This window comes from Nanorana parkeri, unplaced genomic scaffold (genome assembly GCF_000935625.1).
Source record: "Nanorana parkeri isolate BGI_ZX_2015 unplaced genomic scaffold, ASM93562v1 scaffold1447, whole genome shotgun sequence".
Taxonomy (NCBI): Eukaryota; Metazoa; Chordata; class Amphibia; order Anura; family Dicroglossidae; genus Nanorana; species Nanorana parkeri.
Window position 1 is genome coordinate 34,063 of NW_017307715.1, and position 25,142 is coordinate 59,204.

A 25,142-nucleotide genomic window follows, 5' to 3' on the forward strand; every position below is an offset into this window, starting at 1 on the left:
GGCTCTCACTCACCCCCCCTTTCCTGCCCTGCCAGGCCTGTGCTCGGGTTAACGGTCTGGTTAAGAATGTAAGGGGGGCCCCACATTTTTTCCCCACATTTGGCGGGTGGGGTTCCTCCTTAAAATTCCTACCAGACCTAAAGGGCCTGTATGACTTTTGGGGGTAACCCCACCATTTGTTTTTAAAAAAAGAGGTCCCTCCTATCATTCCTACCAGACCTAAAAAGTTTGGTATGGTTTGAGGGGGGTCCCCACACTGGTTTTTTTTATTTTTCTTTAATTATTTTTCTAACTTTTTTATTTTATTTTTCATTTTTTTAAATTACTTTTCATTTTTTTTCTTTTCTTCTTCTGCTTTTCATACCTCAGAGGTAGGGGGCAGTATAGCTGAACCGAATGCCGCTCGGGGGCATTCAGCTACTCCCTCACTGCCGTTCGGCCCCTATGAGAATAGGGGTGGACGGCAGCGAGTGAACTGCCGGAGGTTCGGCTCAGCCAATCCAAATGTTGGATCGGCGGAGTTAAATGGCTTCTTAATTTCGGCTCAGTCGACCAAATCCAGCCGAAGCCAGCCGATGTACGACTGATTTTAGCCAATGTACAGATAAACAGCATTCAGCTCACTTCACTTCAGCTCAATTATTCACTCGGCTGCCTTTGGCAGCTTAGTGAATAACCCCCTTAATTATTATACGTTTTGGTGTATCATATGTCTAAATTATTGTAATATAATCCACTATAGAAAGTAAATTTAGAGGGTTAATCACAAAGCTGCCGAGTGAATGACCCAGCCGAAGTGAAGTGATCCGAAGAACGTACATTGGAATCTGTTTTATTGCTCACTTTTAGCACTGTGTTACACAATTTTTTTTTTTTTTTTAAAGAAAACAGTATATAGAGTATATACTATGGGGGGAATTTATCAAAGCTGGAGCAGAAGAAGCTAGAGCAGTTGCCTATAGTAACCAATCAGCTTCTCTCTTCAGTTTGTTCAGGTAAGATTTGAAAATGAGATGCTGATTGGCTGCAGTGCAAATCTGCTCCAGATTTTGTCTGCTCCAGTTTTGATAAATTCCCCTCTATATGTTTTTATACCAAACAAAGGCAGTTCTTATGACTTTCCTTTAACAATATTCCCCAATCAAACTATGGAATATTGTTAAAGGACGATTAACATACTATTGGTAAGCAAGCAATTTGAGTTATTGCGTCTTTTTTTATTTTTACTTGTTATTCCATACTTTATTATTACATTTCATATACAAATCTGAAAATGCTCCATCTAGTGGTCACCTGTATATAACAGCATGGGATCAGCATTGATGCTTAAAGGAAACCAACTCTAAAATATGTTCTCTGTCATACAGAAATGATCTACTGATCTGCAAATAACAGCTTTTAGATTACAAAAAAAATCTGTCTACTGTATTATCATTAGTGAGACACACAAATGTAAAAGTATATGTATGGTGTGCCAGCTCAGATAGTGGGCACAATGGCCCCCAGCTTGGCACAATACAAGTATACATATATAATATAAGTATAAAGTATAAATTATCCCTAGCAGGGCTATTACAATGTATTACATGATTCCTGTGGCCCTGCCAGGAATCATTTATGTATACTTAAGCACTTATATATAAATTTATATAGCTTTAGGTTCCTTCGGAACTTCTGAGCTAAGCTTGGTTACAGGTCAGGCCTGCACACTATTTTGCATTCAGATAGAGAAACAGTCACTGAAAGGTGCTAAGCCAGAGCAGGAGTAAAGCTTTAATATGATATATTTCTGTAAATGACTAAACGTAGATTGGAATTTTTTAAGAGATATCATCAGGTTTAACGGATAGAATAAGGGAAACATTTTGTAATATCAAAAAATAGGAGTTGTATAAATTCTTATACTGGGTGCAGCATTAAGCTATTGTGTTTATAAAATAAGAAAATAAGATAAGCACGATACCCAAGATAGGCAGACTAATGAGATGCACAAACACTTCTTATCTGCCAGTCACAACATTCAATACATTTTAGCCTAGAAAGGAAAGAAGTGAATAATGTCACAAACCCAACACAAAGCTAATATTATTAAGAATGATAACAGCACAAGGAAATGAAAGGCATGAGAATGAGAGAAGAAATAAATGAAAGAGGATACAATCAAAGTTTGGAAAACACCAACACACAAAACTACAGTAAAGATCACCTTATATATTTAAAGTAGTTTAGTTTAGAGCAAAATATCACTGCTCTAATTCACTTTCAGAGTCCCAACTACATGTTTTCATACCTTTTTATTTGTTCCTTAAAGGACCTGTGCCGACCTGTGACAATGAGACTGTCACAGGTCGGCTCAGTAGATCGGGAGGTGAGCGAACACATACCGACAGGTCAAGATAGATCAAATAAGTCAGTCAGACAGAGCACTATATAATGAAAGACCATATTTCAGGATAACTCAATGGGGTTGATTTACTAACCTTATAAACACACCACGAACGTGTATACACCAAGTCCATTTAATAACATAAAAGGCCTCCATAGACAATAATAAATTGTCGCCTGGTGCAATAGATCTAATCACTGGCTGTCAAGAAGTTCTTCGAGAAGCCTTTTGCCAATGGTGCTGTGCGAGCGTCTGCACATGCGCACGGTATGGTCCACCGAGCTAACGTGCTTACACGAGTGCGCTCACAGGCATGAGCATGTGCTACAGATTCTGGTGCCAGACTGGCTATTTAAACTGTCACTCCCTGATGCTCAGTGCTGAGTGATCGTCAGCTGTTTTCTACAGAGATCCTGTATCCTTACTTGCGCTTCCAGTTAGCGACACAGCTCTTCTTGACCATCCTGCTGATCTTCTATGTTCCTGACCACGGCTTGTTCCTCACTCCACTCTTCGTCTCCTGTTCCTGTACTGCGTTCTCTGCAAGGTTCTGACCCCAGCCTGTCCCATGACTATGATTCTGTCTGATGTCTGGTACCTCATCGCCCACATGGCTTGACTTTGCTTGTACCTGACCTCAATCCTGCCTACACTGCAATCCGGATGTGCATCTCCTGCATTGCTTTATTCCTGAAGATTGTCATCTGGACCAGCGCTTCAGCTTGCAGTCTTCTGGCACTCGTGCCCCTATGTGCTCTGACTCTCCTGTTCTGCTACTCAGGGGCTTTGGGACTGGAGTTGCAAGAAAGGCCTCCTCCATTACTTCAGGCTCTGAAAGGTATGTGACACTGGCGTGTAAACTGAATGAGCGTTAAAAGCGCAGTTAATGCATACAAAAACTGGTATCTCAAGAACATCTCTGTCCAGTAGAACCAAGTTTTCCAAAAAGCTTCCTGGGTCCTTCTACAAGAGGAAATAATATCGCCCATCCTTTTATTTTTGTTCACTGTATTAATCCACAAGACAACCAAAGGAATCTGTGTCTGTTTACACAATTTTGGAATACAACTCCTGGCAGCATTTACCAGGTGTGGGAGGACTGATATAATGTAGCTTTTTCTTAGGATGGAATTATGATGGAGGAGGAAAAAAACCTGCCTCATTTGGGATAGTGACATCAGTGAATTTGGGGATGCTGATCCCTTATTACAACTGGGCAGAGCCGGCCATTCGCCCCGATTCGGCTGTCACTTCGGCTCAGTCGGCCCGAAGCATATGCCTTTGGGAACCACCTTTGGGAGCAGTAAGGGCTATAGTGAATAGTTTCGACTGAACCAAACCAAAGGGCTCCCGCAACCAAAGCTAGCCGAAGGATCAGCCGAAGCTACGGCTGATCCTTCGGCTAGCTTTGTGAATAACCCTCCTAATGTCAGAATGGACCCTCCACCACACACTCTTTTTTGAACAGTGTGAAGGAGAGGTAGAAATGTCCTCTTTAGGGAAGACTTTTCTACATATCGCCTACATAGTGCCTATAGTCGGATGAGATTTGACAGATGATGGAAGAGCCGCAATGCACCAGGAGAAAGAGGACAAGGGTAGATTGACAACTGCTAGCTCCATAGAGACCCACTGTTTGTATGGACCATGTCTGCACCAATCCTGCAACAACCTTGTTCAATGACATGCAGCCGACAAAGCAATACCCCCCTGTTTTTTTACTCATTCTAAGGAGTGAGTGCACAATTCATGGAGGTTTATGAGACAATAGAAATAGAAGAAATGTCTGATTCACAGATTTCAAGAAGGACGCGGGGATATGTATAGGTAAGCCCTGTAAAATATATAATAGTTGTGGAATTAAGGTCATCTTTAAGATACTACACCTTGCGAACCAGAAAAAGAACCCTGCATGCCAAATATTCAGATGCTGCTTCATTTTATGAAGGAGGGGGAAAAAAAAGCTGCAAAGACATTAGCATCTGTCTGGTCTGCGCCTGTACTCCCACGACTTTTCCTTTTTCTTTACATAATATACCTTAAGAACACAATAACTCTCCAGAGGATACTCTCCCACGATTGTCACGGACAGTTCCGCAGCAACCCTGGGAGAGCAATGAAAACAGACATTACACCCCACAGGACAAGAGTGTACACAAACACGAAAACAGAAAACACGACGTACAGGGGGGGACACCGACCCAGTCCCGGTCCATCGGAGCCACCATCTTGCTGGTATCTTTACTAATAGCTCACTCTCGACTGCAGATCAGTGCCCAGCGGTTGCAACATGCAATGAAAATTATTAGTGCCCCCCCAGATTTGACTGTTGTATCTTATGTGCCCCCCCTACATATTGTTCCTAGAGTCGCCACTGGACATTAGGGAGATTACTAAGAATATTAGTGCCTAAATACCTGGTTGTGTAATCAAGCCAATTAAAGGGAAACATCTGTCCACAAATGTTTCAGCATTTGAATTGAAATCAGGACGCTCAAAGCAGTGGATTTTTGGCAGCTGACTTGAACGTTGTAAAGTGAGGTATACCTATGCAATATGGCTAAGTATGAAGGTTTGACTGCTTGCCACAAGGTGAATATTTTTTGCAAGTTGCAAAAAAGTAATATAGTAAGAAATTAATGTCTTTGACTACTGATGTGAAGACTCGAAATAAAATGTTAATTGCTAATATATTAATGATGTAATATTAAGCTGATTTACAGTTTACATGAAATAAAGAATGCCTTTAAGTCATTATATATGCACATCAGTGTGTGTGTATAGGATGCTACCAAGGGATGCCACATGATAGTCACTTGCAAAATGCAGATTTATTGAAGACAGGTATATGAATACAGGTAAATACTCATGAGCAGTGGTTTTAGGGTTTCCCTGTGGTTCTCAAGCTTAGAAGTAAACAAGTGCTAATTTCAATCTAAATATACTGTATACTCAAGAAGAGAAAAGACATCAGATAGCATAGCCAAATAACCCCTGTAAATAATAACACCAACAACAACACTGCTTTGAACCAAAAAGACACAATGTTGAATTGTCAGCTCAGGTATCCAAGGCACTAACCAACACAGGAAACCAATTAAAACTGGATCAACAACTCCAGCTCAATTGCCTAATTCTTATAAATAATTAAATATATACAGAAGATTATATACGAATAAAAAAATGACGAATACGAATAAAACTAACTGTGCAAAAACAAATTGTAATCCTAGTTTAATCCTTAAGCAGGGCCAGTGCTAGACTATTTTGCGCCCTAGGCAAGTCAAGCTACTTGCACCCTCCAGCCCCCCTCCCGCGGCACAACCCCCAATCCCCCCTGCACTGCACCATTCTCCTGCTGGCTAGGCAACAGGTATATGTCAGGAATCAGGAGCAATAGCCAGACTGCAATTGACTATTGTATTTTTATATAGCCAATAACTGAAACCCCACCCACTGAGCAGAGGACCGGACCTGAGAGAGAAAGTTGTCTCTCAGTTTGGCTCCTTTGCTCAGTGGGCGGGTGCAATATTGCTGCTATTGGCTTTTGCAATTTGAGGCACAAGGGGGGGGAGGGAGCAGCAGTGCACCCTAGGCGGCTGCAGCATCGGACCTGCCCTTAAGCGTGTAAAGCCAATAATTTACTAATCCACCAGTCTTCCTGCTTTGTAAATGTGGGGATCCTTTTTCCAGGCCTTTTCAGTTCCTGTGCATTATCCAGTGCCATGAAGCCTAAAACTCTTTTACAGATTTAGAATGTGCTAGTTCTGTAAAATGTTTTGGAACAGGTAATGACACCTGTTGCTCTCGGAAGGAATTTATTAAGGGTTGATTTATTTAATAGGTTTCTGCACACAAAAGTTCTAACTGGTTTTCAGCAGATTAGTGATGCCCTATGCAGGGTGCAACAAAATCACAATATAACCATAACCGCAGGCTATAACAAATCATGTTGAATTGCGTAAAGGTTCATATCAACCAACAAATATTATGAAGCTAGTAGATGATTCGGGTAATGCTTCTATATCCCCTCAAAGGTTTAAAATAATTCTAGAAAATTATTACGTGTTGTTTTCAGCAAAATGGGTTGATATTGACAAGAGTCATACCTTCCTAGAGGGCCTAAATCTATCCACCATAAGCTCCTATCATTTAAAAATGCCCAACGCCTATATAACACCTGAGGAAATTGCCCACATTATAAAGGGATTAGCAGATAATAAAGGCCCAGTACCTGGCAATTATTCTGCTGAGTTTTTTTAAATGGTGCTAAGATGTTACCTTTCCTACCTTAATGGTACACAACACTATGGGGTCTATTCACAAAGCTGCCGAAGGATCTGGCCGTAGCTTCGGCCGATCCTTCGGCTAGCTTCGGCACCAGGACCCCTTCGGTTCAGGAGAAAGGGGGCCACTACTTGTCCACGGAAACTGAAGCATATATTAAACTCCTGACATATGGACCCATATCATTATTGAATGAGGATGTAAAATTTTACCTAAAATGATGACCACGCTCTTAAGTGATAGACTTCCATACGTTATTTGGCTTTGTCAAGGGCCGTATGGCAGTGCCAAATATCCAAAAACTCATAATGGCTCTAGAATATGCCAATTCACACCCTATGAAGGATCTCACGATTTTGACTTTAGATGCCAAAGAAAGTCTTTGACAATGCCATCTATTATAGGTTATATCTAGTATTACACAAGCTGGGCTTTCAGGGCAATTTCACTCAATTTCTTCATAATAAGCACACTGTCCCCCACAGTGAAAATTAATATCGAGTTACCTTTACAATTCTTTACCACATATGAAAGGCACACATCGCTGCTTTTTAATCGGGCACTAGAAACATTATCCAGGTGCTTACTGCTACAGAGATAAAAGCCATTATCTCTGCTCCATGGTATCTGCATAGGGCAGCAGAAACTTATAACTGCCCTAGTGGAGGGGTTGTAGCACTAATAGCTTGGACAAAGTGGGGCTAAAGCTGCTGGACCTGGGAGTAGTTATACTGTAACTTTTATGGCAGCTCATGCTCACTGCCATCTAGAGTTACACTGTCCAACAACAGCACAAAAGGTGTGGCTATTGTCTCATAGAATATATGGAATTGATATAATGTTTGCGAAATCATTCCTGGTACAATTCTTCATACCAGCATGCGTTCTAACGACACCAGACATTAGGTCCAGTAAACTTCTTCCAAGGTTGGGAAAATATTTGGGAAACAATTGGGGCTACGGGATGGGAGGGGGTTCAAGGAATGTGGGGCTGTGTTTTGTGCAATTTAAGACAATACAGTGTGGAACTACAAAAAAGAAGCTCACAAACTATAACATAAAACTGTTTTATGTCTGGTCAATTTCTACATATTTGAGGCCTTTAGCTTTTTTTTTTTTTTTTTTAAAGGTAAACTTTCCAATAAAGTTTACCTTTAAAAAAAAAAAAGTTTGTGTCGGCTGCTACTTCCACCATTTAATTCAGGCCAATTACCACTGGATAAAAAAAGCCTTTTTTTTCAAGTCATAATGAATCAGATTGGGGTGCTACTGCTGAATTCAAGTCACAATTAAATAAAAGTTAAAAAATGATTTACACATCCAAAAATATGTGATGCCTGAATACACTGTGAAGATTGTACTGTTCCATTACACCACATGCAGCTTAAAGACATATCTTAGGGTATTTTATGTTTTTTCCATTGTATTCTCAAAGTTGCATTAACCAGAATTTAAAAAAACATTTTTTTTTGCATTGGTTAATGGGCCCAATGGCATTGCCTAGCTCCCCATGCTCTTTTTTGACAATATAATATAAAGATTTGACCAGACCAAACCCGGGCAAATTAATTTATCTCTACTAACCTCACCAAATATACACATACGTTATTAAACCTTTCTAGCATTTTTTTTATTGCTTTATAACCACCTCTTGACCTTTAAAAAGTCAGGTTGAGACTATAAATCAGCCATTATCCAAAAGCTATTATTCCTGAATTATCTCTGCATAGCTGAAAAGGTTACAGAACAAGTAGCATATTTTAGTCTGGGTGTTCCATTTATGTACATTCTTCACTAGAAATAAATGTCATTGATTTTGTCAACGAACACTCATAGCACGGTATCAAGTCTGTAGTTGTATTTTAACAGAAAGGTTTTGTGCAATGCATGATTATAAGGGCAAACATTTGTGTAGTAATATCTATGGAACATGAAAAAAATAAAATATATATATATATATATATATATATATAATATATATATATATTCATGCTTTGGAAATTATAATTAGACGGAACTTGGCCTGACATAAAAGTTGACATACACAGATGCTACGCATTTTGATTCTGTCTAAATCTACTGAAAAGCTGTAGATTTAAAAAGAGGCTTCTTGAACTATATTATACACTGTATTTAAATATTGCTTCTTACTTTTTATTTGTTGAAAAGCCACTGAAAGTGAAAGAAAATCCCACATTTTGGTCAGTCACCAGAAACAGGAATAGATGGGAAATTTTCAAATGGGGACACTGGTTCTGGTGACCCTGCTGACCACTGGGAATTTCCCTCACTTTGGAGGGATTTCCTCTCACTTCCAGTTGTGGCTATTGCACAGGACGTGAAGGGAAATCTCCCCAATAGAACACAGTTGGTAAAAAACACAAAATGTTCTAAAAGAATGCATTTCTTTGATGGAGAACATTATTGTGCACCTTTTCTTCTCTAGTAATTCTAAAAACTTAAAACTCTTTATCTTATCTACCAAAGATAACATTTTTGATTTTTTACCAGAAACAGAATTAGTTTATTTTGATTATTCCATTCAAAACATCAAACGTCTGTATTCATTCATTGTCGGTGGTGAAAATTAGATTGTAATCAAATTACAATCAATACAATAAAAGTTGGAGTTCTTGCTAAACATATCTATGTACCAAATTAGATATATTTATAATTAATATGCTTCGTAAAATCTACTGCTAAATAGACTGAATGCAGTGTAAGTCAATACATAGCCCTAATTGATTCGGCTCTTTACTTACGCATTAAATCGAGCTCGAACAATGACCCGGCAGAAGTTCCTAAATCTGTGCTCACGACCAACAATAAAGAGTGGCTTGTCGAAGTACGGGTGATTCTCTCGTAGCTCCTCTTCTTGTACTTTTCTATTAAAACAAAGCCTGAAGTTAACCTTTATGGGAACATGTATACCTAAAAAATATACACAGGAAAAACACAAATACCTTTTCATCTCTGCTTGCTCCTTCTTTTCCTGAATCATTTTGATTTCACTGTCTTCTCTCTGGGCATTTCTGTACCGTACGGTGTTAGAGTGCTACAGTTAGAGAGAGGCAAGCACACAAATCCCATAAGAATTCGTCAAAAAATAATAATCAGTTTTACCTGTTTTCCCCGAATAATACATTTTAACATTCTATTCATACTCAAACTTTCCTTTCCCATGTCCATTGTTTCTGACTGTGCTTCAATATATAGTTAAAGTATAATTATACCCAAGAACAACAATGTTATATTTTACAGCTTACTAGTCCTAAAATGTGGTGGCTGCATTAGTTTTTATTTGTCAGGTTAAAAACATTTCAAGTATTAAAAAAAATTCTTTGCAGTGTTCTTGTAACTTCCTGTGCGCTGAACAGACAGCAAAAATAAAGTTACCTTCTTTCTTTTGTAATCTACTAATCCCATCAAAGGCAGACATGTTTGAAGTCCATCTTGGGTGGGAATTGTGGTTCCCTCCATAAATACAGTGGAGGAGTAAGCGTACTTTTTAGATACAGGAAATGTGTTATTTACAGGGTTACAAAGAAACATTAAAGGGAAGTAAATCTGAAAAAAAAAAACAAATGCAGGCACCTCATCTAAGGAATGGTAAATTACAAAATGCTGCACTTTTATTTCTGGATCTAGATTCACTTTAATACTGAACAACATCTCTCATGGACATCTCTGTATATTTGTTTGGGTATTTTATTTATTAATTCTTTTTGTGCTAAAGATGTCATTTTGAAACAACCATGGTTCAGTAACTCAACAAATCCTTAAATTTGCTTCCTGTTTGTTTGCATGTAGACCTGTTGACAGCATGACAGCTCTCATCATGAAAAACAATGAAAGCATGACAGTTCACAGTGTGCAATTTTGCCAGAAACTATTCTAAGGTAGAAAGGTACACCATCACTATGCTACAATGTAGTGAGCATAAAGCAGTGAAAAAAGACCAGCATTCCACCCCAGCAAGATCCTAGTTAAATTGGAGCTTTACCTCCTTTCACTAAAAATCATATCAGTGTGCAGCTCTGCCTGCTGATATGAAATCATTTTACATTCATTAGTTATTCATACCGTATATACTCGAGTATAAGCCGTCCCGAATATAAGCCGAGGTACCTAATTTTACCACAAAAAACTGGGGAAAAGTATTGACTCGAGTATAAGCCGAGGGTGGGAAATGAGGCAGCTACTGGTAAATGTACAAAATGAAGATAGATAACAATAAAATTACATGAATATTTATTTAAAAGAAAAACAATAACCTAGCTCTGTAAGTGGAAAAGGGGGTACAGGGCTACATATCATGTACTACGGATCATTTAACCCATTCATATTAGCAGAGGGTAATTGTAAATCTATTGTTCAGTGCACTCTATATGTAGTATACATATACGGTATTTTTCTTTTATTTCTAATTACTGTTTTTCACCTTCCTGGTTATCTTGGGCAAAGTGATGTAATCATGCCCAAGTGTTGCATCCCAGAAAGGTTACATCAGCAAAGCATTGCTGAGAAATCTCATCTGTAATCTCATGAGATCTCAGGGAAAGGCATTTTCCTCCCCCAAGATTATGTGCATAGTTACATGTCCTAATCACAAGTCCCAAGTCACATGTGCCAGAGTTCGTAAAGTAAAAATATGACCACTGTGAGAAGAATGAGGAAGAATTGAAAAATAAGGTATGCAAAGAATAAAAAGCCGGTAGTTATCTAGAAGTATGTGTTTGTAGATTGCCATTACTAAACATTTCTTAAGGGGCCTTTGTTGTTATTTTAAAAATGTGGGTAAATTTCCACTTTAACAAGATTTTTTGCATTCACAATAAAGGATAGAAACACTTGCACGTTTTGGATGTGCAGGTCCTTAATCATAGCCTGCAACTACTGAATTTGGTGCATTGGAGATACAAAACTTGGTGTATTAATTATCATGATCTGATTCTACCTAACAATTAACTTTTATTCCTGGCTGGAATTAGCTTTTAGGGCTTGTTCACAACTGCATGGCTGCTGGTGTGTGTGTCTGGACAGTGCTGGTGCGCTCGATCTAGCCACGTTGCACTCTTTCTTTTTTTTGTTGGAACTTTATTGAAATGTCACAAGTGACATTTCATTAGGTTCTAGCGGCTCACCGCAATGCGGATGTGCACGTCTCACTGCGGTGTGTATAAAAAAATACCACATGCCCTACAGTATTTTAAGCGCACACCACGCAGTGGCGTGAACTGTCACCAACTATGACAAGGAAAATTGCCTTGTCTTATGTTTGGACTGCGCTGGAAAAAACGTGCAGCGCAGCCTGAACGCAGATAGTTTGAACGAGCCCTTAACCATGGAATGCTAACAATCAGAGTTGGCGCTCCCTTTTACCTATTTACTTAACAACTTGAAATAAAGGTAAACATATTATCGGGCTGATTTACTAAAGCAGATGAGATTCATTTCCATAATAAATTGTGTGAATATTCACTTCAATTCTCCAATCATGTGCAAATAAAATAATAAACAGGAATGTGCTTTTCACATGATTGAATCAGTGGAGTTAATTTATTGTGTAACTCCTTCAGTAAATCAGCCTTTGACATTTTCCTAGCATAAACAAACATTGTAATGGTCAGCGACTGATTAAACTTACATCTTGAGTTAGGGTTTCCAAAGATTTCCCCCTGCTGATTCTTTGACTGTTTGAGCCATGTCTTAGTGATCTGTAACACAATTGCAATAGAAAAAAAAAAGAGAAAACAAAGTTTGATAATATCTTTGACCTGTAGGTGCAGACGGTGCTTGAAAAAAAGAAATAAAAAATGGGATGCTTAGTCAAATGAAAGCATGTCAGTCCAGACAGCTTGGGGTGTAAAGACTTATGTTCTCTACTTGAACAAAGAACATTCTTTTCTTTGATCTTTAAATTGATAGTGGTGCTGCATTTGATTGAGATGACATTTTTTAATAATACATCTAACAGCAGCATGTTTAGAGGAAAATGTTGTTATTCTCATTGTAGAACATTAGAGCAGAGCAAACAATATTTGTGACAGATGGAAGGGAAAGAAAATATAATACTTTCTGGCTAAAGTTACCTTCTTTCTTGTCGTATATGATGTTGCACACTAAGGATTGATCTCTCCTTGGCAGGCTGCCCTTCAAAGGAACCGCTCAGCATGCGCTGCCTTGTGCATGCTCTGAAAGAAATGATTTGCAAAAGGGAAATAAATTAGACTGTGCAACATAAAAAGATGCTTGGACTCCGCTTGTCTGCTAGTCTATAAATGGAAACACATACGTTTGTCAAAAAGCTTTAGACTATACATCACCAAAAACAAGGCAGCGATATTTCAATCTTGTTCAGTTTAGGCTGGGCAGCATATTTTAGGGAGCTCTGTATAGTTGTTTCATTTAAAGCAAAGGGTTTTTCTAAAACTTTAATATTTTTTTATACCTCTGGAATTTTGAACTCTAATCCTACAAAATATTGGCGGAAATGGGGTATCCAGTAGGTATGTTATAGGTACAAGTACACTTGTTCTCTTTTACAACATTATATAACTATCAAAAATTATATTATTAAATACAATTATACTTTTTAATACATTATATCAATTAATATTAATAAAATGGTTATATTATGCATTTTTATTTAGAGCATGCAGATGTGAGTAGGTCTGAATCACAATCATAAACCAGCCAGGAAGAAGTTAAAGTGAAACTAAACTCAGAGTAAAAACAGCTAGTTGCTTAACTTCATAATATCGAAGTAACAAAATACATCTAACTAGTAACAGTTATTTTCAGTTTTGCAGTACAGTCTCTATGTTACTTCAAAATAGGCAACTCAGTCAAGATACATATTTGGTTAAAGTGACACGAATGCATTTTTAGGATTCAAATCCTGAGCTAAAAGTACCTTAACTATTAACAAAAATGTAGCTTATTTGTGTATCCCTCAGCTGTAGATCCTCAAATCATCTCTGAATTAATTGCTGACACTGTCCTTCTTTCTGGAGGGTGGCTACTTTTGTTCCCCATGGTCCCTGTGTGTGTTGTAAAGTAGTCACCACTCCAAGCTCACTGTCGTTATGGACTAAAATAGTTTATTAATTTGTTTTAACATTGTAGTTCATCACGGGAGTGAGCGTGGGGCGGTGGCTACTTTACAACACACACAGGGACCATGGGGAACAAAAGTAGCCACCCTCCAGAAGGAAGGACAGTGTCAGCACCAATTCAGAGATCTACAGCTATGTAATGCACAAATAAGCTACAGTTTATTTAATAGTTAAGGTATTTGAATGTATTTTAAGGTTAAAATCCTGAGTTTAATGTGACTTTAATTCAGAGTATGCATAACATTCTAACAATACAGTGTTGAGGAAAGGCCAAATGTGGGGTGGTTTAGATCCTGTGTAAAACTTCTGTAAAAGCCTGGTGGCATAGAGCTCAGTTGTTTGATATCAAACATGCTAGATTTATGGTAAAATATGGGATAGGTATTCATTTTTGGTCTTTTATAGTGCTACTGGTTCTGGTTGGCATAAAGAATCAGTGGTGTCCACTCAAAGATGAAAAACATCTGTAACAATTACTCTTACTTAGTTCCATAGTTTTATTCCTTTGATTTTTAATTCTGTTTGCTTTTGTGTGTCCCACTTTGTAATTTCTGGTTTATATAACTTTCTGTATCTTTTCTGAGCAAGGTTCCTCACAAACCTGCAAGTTGTGAGTGGTGGCAAGCTAGATATAATAGTGTGCACGTGCTGGTTGATTTCCAAGGATGACATCTGGACGGCGATACCTTGCACATCATCCAGTTTCCCTCAACCCTGTAATCTCGGGATCCTGATCCATGACAGTTATATTATGCATGTTTATTTAGGATATGTAGCTGTGTGAGCAGTCTTTAGGTAGATTTTATTTAATCTGGGGAACAGCTATACAGAATGTGCTTTCTGCTTTTTTTCTGATTACTGCACTTCACTTCTCATGCATTGAACACACATTTCCTGCCTTACTGTAGAGAAGCCGATGGATTGAATTCGGTATCTTTCTGTGTACTTTCTTTTAGTATTATGGTACTCTCTCTTCCCATGACTTTTCCCTACAACCTGTCAGTTGATGTCTGTTTTCTCAGACCAGCTTTCTAAAGTGCTTGTAAGTTTATTGTGGGGTGTTTATCTGCATTACTAGACTGTGTTTCTGTAGTCACAAAGTATTCTGTTTTGGCTTTGGTATTCTGTATCTTACTTTTTCGTTTGCATTTATATTTTGTAACTCTGCTTCACTGACACCAATTTATTGCTCTAGGTCTTAGTGTTCTATATCTGTTTGGACATGGTCTAATCCTTGTGTATTTGGGCTTCTGCCTTTGATCTGTTTCTTGATCATGCTTCTTTGCTCTCTCCTGCCTAAAGCTGAACTCTAGGCCAACTGTTAAATATACAGTTTAAATCTGTATATGCTTATTGCATTAACAGTTTCAGGATTTGTATATCTCTTCATCCAGTCTTGTAATTTCAACACCTCTGACACACTGCCCGGCCAGGCAGTTGGCACATTTATTTTGCATGTTACTTCTCCCCTTACAACTTGCTCATAAATCAGCATCATCACCTCTGTCCAGTTAGTAGGTGTAGGGGTGGGGGGGTTATCCAGGAAGCAGTAGAGTGATCTTCGGAGCTGTGCAGTGTAAAGAGGTAAATAAATCAGAAGAATGGCTGAACAAAATTACAAATCTATTGGCAGGTAAAACCCTAAACATATGTTTCAACTTTTTTGTCTAGACTTTTGCATTAACATAGTTATGTTGCTTGTGTCCTCCGCTCAGTGTAAGCCCAGTTGATGTGTTACCCTGTCCCCAGACCTCTGACCGTATACCCTGCTGCAACTAGTTGCCTGCTTGGAGTCCTCCTGTCATCTTTCTCTCTTACTGTCTTGTCCAGTTTCTACCCCTTGTGTGTTTCTGTTCCTATATGTTCCAGATCCTGATACCCTTAGTTGCCCTTATAAATGGAGGGAATCATGGAGTACTAATTCCTAAAGTACTGGATAATGCAATGAGGCTATTTATAAAGAAGCGGTATACTAAAAAATATATACCACTTCCTCAAAAGTTACCTTTGAATGTATTACTGTTTTAAAAGAACAAAAGATGTTAAAAGAAAAGATGTTAAAAAGAACAAACCTTCACCAAAATAGTGGAATACACAGCCATTATCCTGTATAGATAGACCCTATTGAACTCCAGGGCATGGTGGCTTCTATAGGTTGGAGAACTTACTTGGACTGTGAAGCCTTTCCTTGAGGTCAGGTACTAGGACTATCCTTTGCTTTCCTGTGTCTGGGCTTCAGCCTAGAGTTGCCTTAGCCTGATTTCTAGTTTTACCCATGCTGTCCATTATGGCTCCTGCCACTTAGTTTCTAAATCAAATATTTTTGTTGGCAACCCATCATATTCCTGTCTTTAGCTTTCCCAGTCTCAGTGTTAGGAGTGCCCAAGTCCCTTGTCCAGAACCAGTATTTAACATCAAAAATATGAATCACCTTTATACGTTAATATAGGTCAATTTTGCCACTCAACATAGTAAGAAACATAGTAAAAACTCATCACAATTTTTAACACGGTGAGGTCATCTAGTAGTTTGTACAAAATATTTTAAATGCACTATATAAGCTGCTAAAATTCAGCAGTGCCTCCGCCATTTTTTTTTAAGGAAAGCAACGTACCATACTTTCTTTATAGGGAGTTTTAATACCAGCTGGCTTAAAGTTCAATCTTAAAAATGCATTAAAGTACCATTAACTGTCAACAAAAATATACTTTATTTGTGCATCACTTGTAAATCCTCAAATCATCACTGAATACATGCTGCCACTGTCCTTCCTCCTGAAGGGTGGCTACCAAGCTAACTACTATGATGGACTACAATCTTACATACTGTTTACTAATTTGTATTCAGAGTGTAGTCTATCACAGGAGTGAGTTTGGAGCAGTGGTTACTTTACAACACACACAGGGACCATGGGGAACAAAAGTAGCCACCTTCCAGAAGGAAGGACAATGTCAGCAATTAATTCAGAGATGATTTGAGGATCTACAGCTGAGGGATACACAAATAAGCTACATTTTTGTTAATAGTTAAGGTACTTTTAGCTCAGGATTTGAATCCTAAAAATGCATTCGTGTCACTTTAACCAAATATGTATCTTGACTGAGTTGCCTATTTTGAAGTAACATAGAGACTGTACTGCAAAACTGAAAATAACTGGTACTAGTTAGATTTATTTTTTTTACTTCAATATTATGAAGTTTAGCAACTAGCTGTTTTTATGCCATAATGCTTTTTGTTGCACCATAAAACTTCCCCTATAATCACACATATCATGCATTGACGGAAACTAATAAAAATGCTAATTGACCTGAACATATCAGCGAAAGCTCATCTGATGCCAAAACACATCCACGACCTCCCCCCGACAAGATTCTATCACACTTTCTCTCAATTACCCTGAGGCTCTTGCCACATCTGAGTTCCTTTTAAGCCCGGCAGGAGGTCATCGTTTCATAGCCACACAAGATTATATTTTCTCCTAAGATCGCTGATCTATAGGAGCCATAGTTTGAATATAAGTGGTCTATAACAACATAACTCATCAGTTTGCCTACAAACCATTCCATAGTTACCCTATATCGCCTTCTAGCAGTTATTTCTTTTTATGAGCACGTAATTAGTTGTATTTTTCTATCTTCCTCTGCATATTCTATTTTTATTTTATTGTGCTGTGGCCGAATAGAACAGTGGTTTGGATAGAGTGGGGAAGAGTTATAAACTCTGTCAGTTTTTTTTAGTGTCTGGTCTCTGCTAGGGAGATTCCTTCCCTCTTTTTGTCACTGGGACAACGATTGATGAAAAATCCCAAATTTTAAGAGTTATCACTTAAACTGTTTCGTAATGTTGGAAACATTTTAGCACTCATCCTAGTAGCTTATATTATAATGGACTTGTGACGACATGGTGATCAGTTTATAAGTTGGATGTGTATTGGTGTTGGGTTATGTTTGAGTGCATTATGCAGTGTGACCTGGTTATGGAAAGACTATCAGCACCATCCCCCGTTATCTCCCATTGTACTCTGAGGGAGCTCAGAACAATGACATTCTGGCCAGGCTCCGGCTATGGCTGTCTGGAGTTCGTTAGCAGGTGGACACCTGTGGTGTTGAGCAGACCGATTGTCTGGGAGGGGAGGGTGGATGTGATGGGATTATATTCTGATTTCATCACTTGCTGTATATAAGTTTGTGCAGTTGCTCAATAAATCAGAGTTTGTTTACCCTACACTCAAGCCTTGGCTAGTGACTGGGGAAACTGGGAGCTAAGGATCTTCAGGTTGCAAGATCTCCTCAGCAAGGAAGAAGACAGCGGCGGACATACTCATCCTGAGTACGGGGGTCCGTCACAGGACTCATTGGAGAAAGTCTGCAAAATGTCATAACAATTCCAGATGAATGCAAATTACTGCTACTTGGTATACCATGACCTATACTGACAGGGGTATTGGAGATTTTTTTTTAATTCAAAGTTTTAACTTTTTTAAATGTATACATCTCTCTTGTAGTCTCAGCCTTCATCTCAGCCTTCAGTGTGGTGATTCTAAGGATGTCTCATACTAATACAGATGCCTCTCTCCTGGCTTCATTGTGATCAATAACTGCCTACTGGAAGGCTTTTTTAACCCATTTTTCTCAGCAAGGTGCTTCAGCTTTTTGTGAGTTTTACCTTGTGCATGCTCTGTTGTGCCACAAATCTAGCATCTACGCTAATATTCTGTTAACTCTAATAATTAACGTGGTAAGGTTTGCTGTACAATATCACTTACACTTTGTGACAATTAACCTTTCTATTTAATTTAATGTTTCCTAATATTTATGAACCTGTTCTCCACATTCCTTGAAAGCAATCCTTACAAAATCCAGAGGCCAATTGATGGTGAAGAGGTTGAGTTATAAAGCACCCCCTCCACAAATATTCAACTGCAGTTGATGAATATTGCAGGGGCCAAACTACAGCACAGAGACCACTGCAAATACTGCCAGATAAGATCAGTGGAAGAATGACACCAGCAGAAGAAACACAGTCATTGCAGATATCACAGTAATAACGTGAACACTTGACAATTTTATTGTGTCTCAGAGGGATGACAATTCCTTAATGTACAGAAATATGAAATATCTCATGCCAGCATTCCTCTGTTATCACTAAACCATTTTTACCTGAGTATTTTATTTACTGCTGTTTCTTTTTCCAGGAGGTTTCTGGCTCTGATACTAAAAACGGATTTGCGCAGCTGTAAAATAAAAGATAATATATTAATTTTTCTCACAAATCTGTATTTGCAGATCCAGTTATAAGCTCTTCAAAATATTTTATATTTGTATGAATTGTTTTAATATTCTTTAAAGTAGATCTAAACCCTAACATGATGACATGTAGATTATTAAAGTGATGCACACTTTTGTTTTTAAAAGAAATTATTTTTTAAACTTTTTTTAATCCATTTTGATATTTGCTGTTGATGTCCTCCTGTCTCTTTGCAGCTGCTTCCTGTCAACATGCATGCACTCTATCAAAGACAAAGCAGGCTTCTTTATAGTGACAACAGTGGAACATGCCTGTGCAATGTGCATTGGCATGTCCCGTCTTAGTCTCTTTTCGAGGTGTATGTGATAGGGTGACTCGATGTAGACGCCAGCTGAACACCATAAAGCACTGTGCCCAAAGTAAGTGGAGTGGTGCTAGTAGTGACATCAATGGAAGGCACTGTGTTAGATCTATTTGTGATGTATTTATTGTAAATATATCACATAGGTCAAGATGCCAATGCTTCGGGGTAACTCAGGTCCCTTCCTCAAGGTGACACAGTGATGTGACGCATTTACAAAAAACAAGATTATGTTTGCATCTTGAACAACTGAATGCAGGTGACTGATCTCCTATTATCCTGTGATAGGGTGACAACACAGGAATTCATTTGAGACAGGGACAGAGCACTATCACTCTGTGAAATAAAAGTTAGCAGGATCACCTGGAATTATTTAAAAAAAAACGTCAAGTTAAAAACATTCAAATCACTTTTGAAATTACATTCACATGGTATACCTCATATGAGATTTTAATGATTGGTTTACATTTACTTGAACTACTCTACAATGGTGCATACATTGTGAAGACACAGGACATGGAGTACTGTATGCATCAAGGAAATTCACTACTTGCATAATTTGTCCAGTGTTGTTATGAAGTAAAAATTAGTTATTGCAAATATTTACACATTATGTGCATTAGGCTTCTACAAAGTCATGTTAGTAGAGTTTGGCTTGAAAAAATACACTACAATAAGGTTTTTTCTCTCAGATGGTAATACATGTATTTTGCAGAGTATTATGAAGCATTAATGACATTTGGACAGACTAATTGAATAAATTACATTTGTGATTTTGTCTGCAAATGAGCACAGTGACAGAAGCAAAAAAAAAAAAGAATGTAAAAAAACATGGAAGAAACAGAAAATGGCATAATATATTGACTGTGAAGTGGTTTGAAAGAAAAAGAAAGTAAGCATTAATAGGCCTGTGTTGTCTGATACTAAAACAGCTCACTGCTATGGTCTAGGTCATTGGTTCTCAACCTGTGTAACCTCAGGACCCACATTTGTTCTTGGTCATTAAGTCGCGACCCAAGTCGCACTGCAATGGAACGGACGGCATTAGGGTATCGTGCGTTCCAGAGCGGGGGTACAAACTGTGGGTTGGAGGTGAGTTTGGGGTACTATTCAAATGAATGGCAATGCAACACACCTCCCACACCAGAATGCACGGTTGGTGCGATTGCGTAGTACAAGGACTGTGTGATTAAGGCACTGTACTAGTGTGAACGGGCTCTCACACACACTCAAAAACATTTTTTACTTTAAAATGTTATTTTATTTTTTAAGGTCCATCCATTCTCCCTACCTTACGAGAACTGGAGTGAATCCTCAGCCTGAGGTCCAGTGTGGGCTGCTGTGCTGTGACAGAGCTTCATCCATATGTGCATTGCTTGTACTGCTCCCTTGCATGCCCTGTAGAGGTGCCAGGAGCCAGAATGTGATGTTACTCAGGTCCAGGCACCTCTACAGACACGTGAGGAAGCTGTAAGCAATGCATGTATGGATGGAGCTCCCTTGCGGCCATAGCCCCAACCTAGCCCACCATAAGCTGACACACAGCTCCGGGCAGCATATTTTGAATGGCTTCTTGACAGTCCTGCGCTAGGGGGAGGCTGTGGAGCCTCTCACCTACAAAAATGGAAGGCATGCAGGGACCCACTGAACAAGGGGTCGCGACCCACTTCTGGGTCACTACCCACCAGTTGAGAACCAAGGCTCCATGTGACACACTTCTCTCCATAGACAGCATTTTTTTTCTGCAGCCTCCAGAAGTTTCATTCCTTTATTTTGTTATAATGTATGAATGTCTATGTAAAGGCTAACAGGATGTGAGCCCCGTCCTTGACAGGTAACTAGAGCTATGTAAACTAGGTAATAAAAACTAACCAAAGAAACATCGCTCTCTATTTACACTGCCTGGCCAAAAAAAGCCTCACACTCTAATATTTTGTTGGACCACCTTGACAGATGGATTCATCAATTTTCGTCCCTCCATTAAAACCCCAATAAACACACGGACAGCGCGACATGGATTTTAATGGCCACAGCAGCCCTTTTATTAAACCAAACAACTTTAACAATAACCAAAAGTAATAAACCAAATAATATACACAAATAATACTGTAAACAATTGTTGACCTAAGAAGGGGTCTTTGGGTGCCCAACAGCCCAAAAAGGTCTCTCCTAAGACTCCACCCATGTCCCCAGGCACACCACAACCAGCTCGAGGACACTTACTACTTCCAGGTTCCCAAGTGGCCAGGCCCCAACCCTTACAATTCCGGACACCAACAGGGGGAAGCACCCATACCAGCTGATGGCCCCCCCATTTTCTAATCCACTCCGATTTTTGTAGACCCCCAAAGACCCCCAAACCCACCAAGCTGCCATGATAAAAGAACCCCACAACCCCCATACTACAAAATTTAGGGAGGGAGGGTGGGACAACCTGCTTCGTTCGTCGATTTCCAGAAAAGGACGTCTCTCAGCCCTTGCAGATCCTTCCCATGTGGCTCCTCCCGGACACCTGACTCCCACGTCCAATCAGGTAGAAGCAGCTATTCCCATTTTATTTTTTAACTCTTTCTCCCGGGACTATTCCTCCCCCTAGTCATGTAGCCCCTCCACTCAGGCTCTCCGGGTCAGTCTTTAGCTTTGATTATGGCACGCATTCCCCACAGCATTTTTTCTATAAGCTTATGCAATGTCACAACATTTATTTCCATCCAGAGCTGCATTTATTTTTCACCAAGATATTGTAATGACGATGGGGTAGCTGGATCACTGCATAAAGTCTTCTCCAGCATATCCCAAAGATTCTCAATGGGGTTAAGGTCTGGACTCTGTTGTGGTCAATCCATGTGTGAAAATTATGTCTCATGCTCCCTGAACCACTCTTTAACAATTTGAGCCAGATGAATCCTGGCATTGTCATACTAGAATATGCCCATGCCATCGGGGTCAGTATATTTAGGTAGGAAGCTGACCTCATTTTTTGGGACATAATGTGGCTGAACCTTGACCTGCCCAACTGAAGCAACGCCAGATCATAACACTTATCCAATGGAAGGCTCTTACTTATTTGCCTAGCTAAATCTAGATGGTGACTTTCACAGTGCCCTTTACCTGACAGATCTATGAGCAGGTCCAGGCATTGTCACTTGGGGGAGTGTCTAAAAGAAAGTTGCAGTCTAGATAGACGACCTGGTGGGACTAAGGACAGTGCTAAGGGGACAAATCCTGACTAGGTACAGCAAAAGTATGGCTTTTTTACTTTGCTGACAGTTAGTCAAAATCAGCCTGTGTTAGCCATGCCAGCTGCCAAGGTCGCACCTAGTGATGTGCACCTGGAAATAAATACTTTTCTTACAGAAGACGTATAGTTTTAATACAAATAAAATAATTTATTATTTATAAAAGTTTAAAAAAAAATGTAGATAGATAAAAGTAGTCACTCACACTCCATGATATTAAAGCCAATGCTGTTTATTGACTGAGATAACACACATCTCCTTAGCGACGTTTCGAGACCATGCGGTCCTGTCCTCAGGCACAGCACAGAAAGCACAGCCATCTTTATCTTTTCTGTGTAAACTACATTGCCATAAACATTCACCATGTAATGGAGATGAACACAGGCAGACATGTTTAAAATCCAGTCTGTGTGACAAACACAACTCCCTCTATAGGTACAGTGGAGAAATGAGTGTAGACACAAAGGGGCAAGGTGAAGCATATTATTCACCGGATTAACAAGTGAAAGTAAAGGGGAAAAAGCCTGAAAAAAAGACTCGTAACCAGCAATATATTACATTTTTGTATTTGGATTTAGATACGCTTTAATTTTTCCTACATTCCATGCATTTTGCCAAGGAAATGAATTTTGATGAAACATCTCGAGCTTTCGACAAAACTTAGGCAAGGCAAAACCTCTCACTTTTGCTTATCCCTAAACCAGACAGAAGATATGCACTGACAATTACTACTATTTGTTATTTGCTGCTGTAATCAGCACACAAAGTGCCTACAAACACACTTTCAAGACCTATGTTGCATAGTTCAAACAATAAATTACGAATTCAACTAGAGATTTTGATCTAACGTAATCATCTTAGAAGGTGTGCAGACATGGGGACTCTGGAAAGTTCTTCACAGATCAAGTGAAGCAAGAAACTCTTAAGTGATTTAACTCTCCAGTATCTTGCAAAATCTAAACACTTTGGAGTGGACTGACACTTTAAATTTCAGTTCTATAATAACTTCATAACAACTATCCATGCCGCACTGACTCCTTATTGCGAATAATATGATGGGTGCTCGGCTAACGGTGGTGCCGCCTACATCCAATGTAAAGAGAAGCCAGTACACCATATCGCATTGAGAATTTTACTGAAAGCCATGTCAAATGTACCAATGTTTTGGAGACATGAAGGTCCACTTTATCAAGGTGGCAAGCAGTACGGGATATTCGTGTGTCTGAAACATAGATACATTTTACATGGCTTTCCAGTAAAGTTTCCCCATTAGGATACGGTATGCTGGCTTCTCTTCTCTTATATAATAATAATAATAATAATAATAATAATAATTTCAAACTGAATTTTAAATGCAAAGTCACAAAGACATCATTAGAATCACCAACATGAAGTGGAAACATTGACTGAAGTCACCCTTCTTGCTGGTTGTTTTACATTTACTAGAAAGTTTTGGAATCTCTATTATTCACAATCAATGTGATTGCAAGATTAACCAGCTTTGCAGTATGATAATGCACGTATTTATATGAATATATAAAAAAAAAAAAACTATTTTGCATCTTTTCAATGCTACTATCACAAAATAATCAAGAATCAGTTGAAATATTTCATAATTACCAGAATGATTGTGTTGCTTGTTATGAAACCATCAAAGGTTATACTTTGATTATCAAAACACTGACAGAACCATCTGCCAGTACTTTTTATCACCAGGAAGCAGGACAATCTGCTCAGCATTCTCCAAATGTGTTTGTGCCGATTATGAAAGTTAACATTACCAATCTTCTATGTCAACTGTAAAAAAATAAGCTGTGCAGATTTATTTTTAGACTGGATAAGTACTGGGTTTATAGAAAACTATGCTTGTAAAGTATGGATTCATTAGATATTCTACAGTTATTTGAACTAATCAGAAGGTTCACATTTAAGATAAGAAAGATCTGAATTATGTGCATACTATTATTTTATTTCTCAGGAAACCTCTCATACACGCTGAATATTTAGCCCATTAGAGTTTATACCTAATCTGCAGATAATTGTCCTGTGTATTGTACTAACAACTCCCCTGCCTGAGCATTATCCACTTAGAAATCAAATGGGTGAGATAAAGATTTTGTTCATACAATGATGCCATTTATAAGACCATTACAAGACATGTTGTTATAATCACTAGCACAATCCCAGCAGCCCAATTTTAAATATTACAGATTTGGTGTGCTAAATCTGCAATAGACAGGACTACTGGAAGTGCTGATCTTAAAATCTATTGCAAATTGAACAGTCAGAACTTACAGCTGAGCTATAGCCAGAGCAAAAAAAAAAATACTATGTAGTGCCTCCCCCACACAGTAAGATTTAAATACTGGTTTTGTCTAGGGGGTTAGGAATAAGCAGGGCTACCTTCCATATTCCTTGTTCCCCCGCCAAGCAGCATTGTTTTTAGGTCTGTCCCAACACTATTTGCCACCTGAGGTGAAGGGGGGGGGGGCTTTTGGGGGAGG

At 38.8% G+C, this 25,142-nt stretch overlaps 1 protein-coding gene across 1 annotated transcript in view; it reads right to left on the minus strand.

Annotated features, from left to right (window-relative positions):
• Nucleotides 1-25,142, minus strand: part of LOC108798310 (sodium leak channel non-selective protein) — a gene marked incomplete at its 3' end in the record, with an annotated part of 337,938 nt that overhangs the window by 33,508 nt on the left and 279,288 nt on the right. The window contains exons 19-23 of the mRNA XM_018570048.1: nucleotides 18,951-19,024; nucleotides 12,766-12,867; nucleotides 12,321-12,390; nucleotides 9,637-9,728; nucleotides 9,436-9,558 (exon numbers count right to left, since the gene is read on the minus strand). Coding sequence (XP_018425550.1) covers nucleotides 9,436-9,558; nucleotides 9,637-9,728; nucleotides 12,321-12,390; nucleotides 12,766-12,867; nucleotides 18,951-19,024 — 461 coding nt within the window. The remainder of the gene's footprint in view (nucleotides 1-9,435; nucleotides 9,559-9,636; nucleotides 9,729-12,320; nucleotides 12,391-12,765; nucleotides 12,868-18,950; nucleotides 19,025-25,142) is intronic.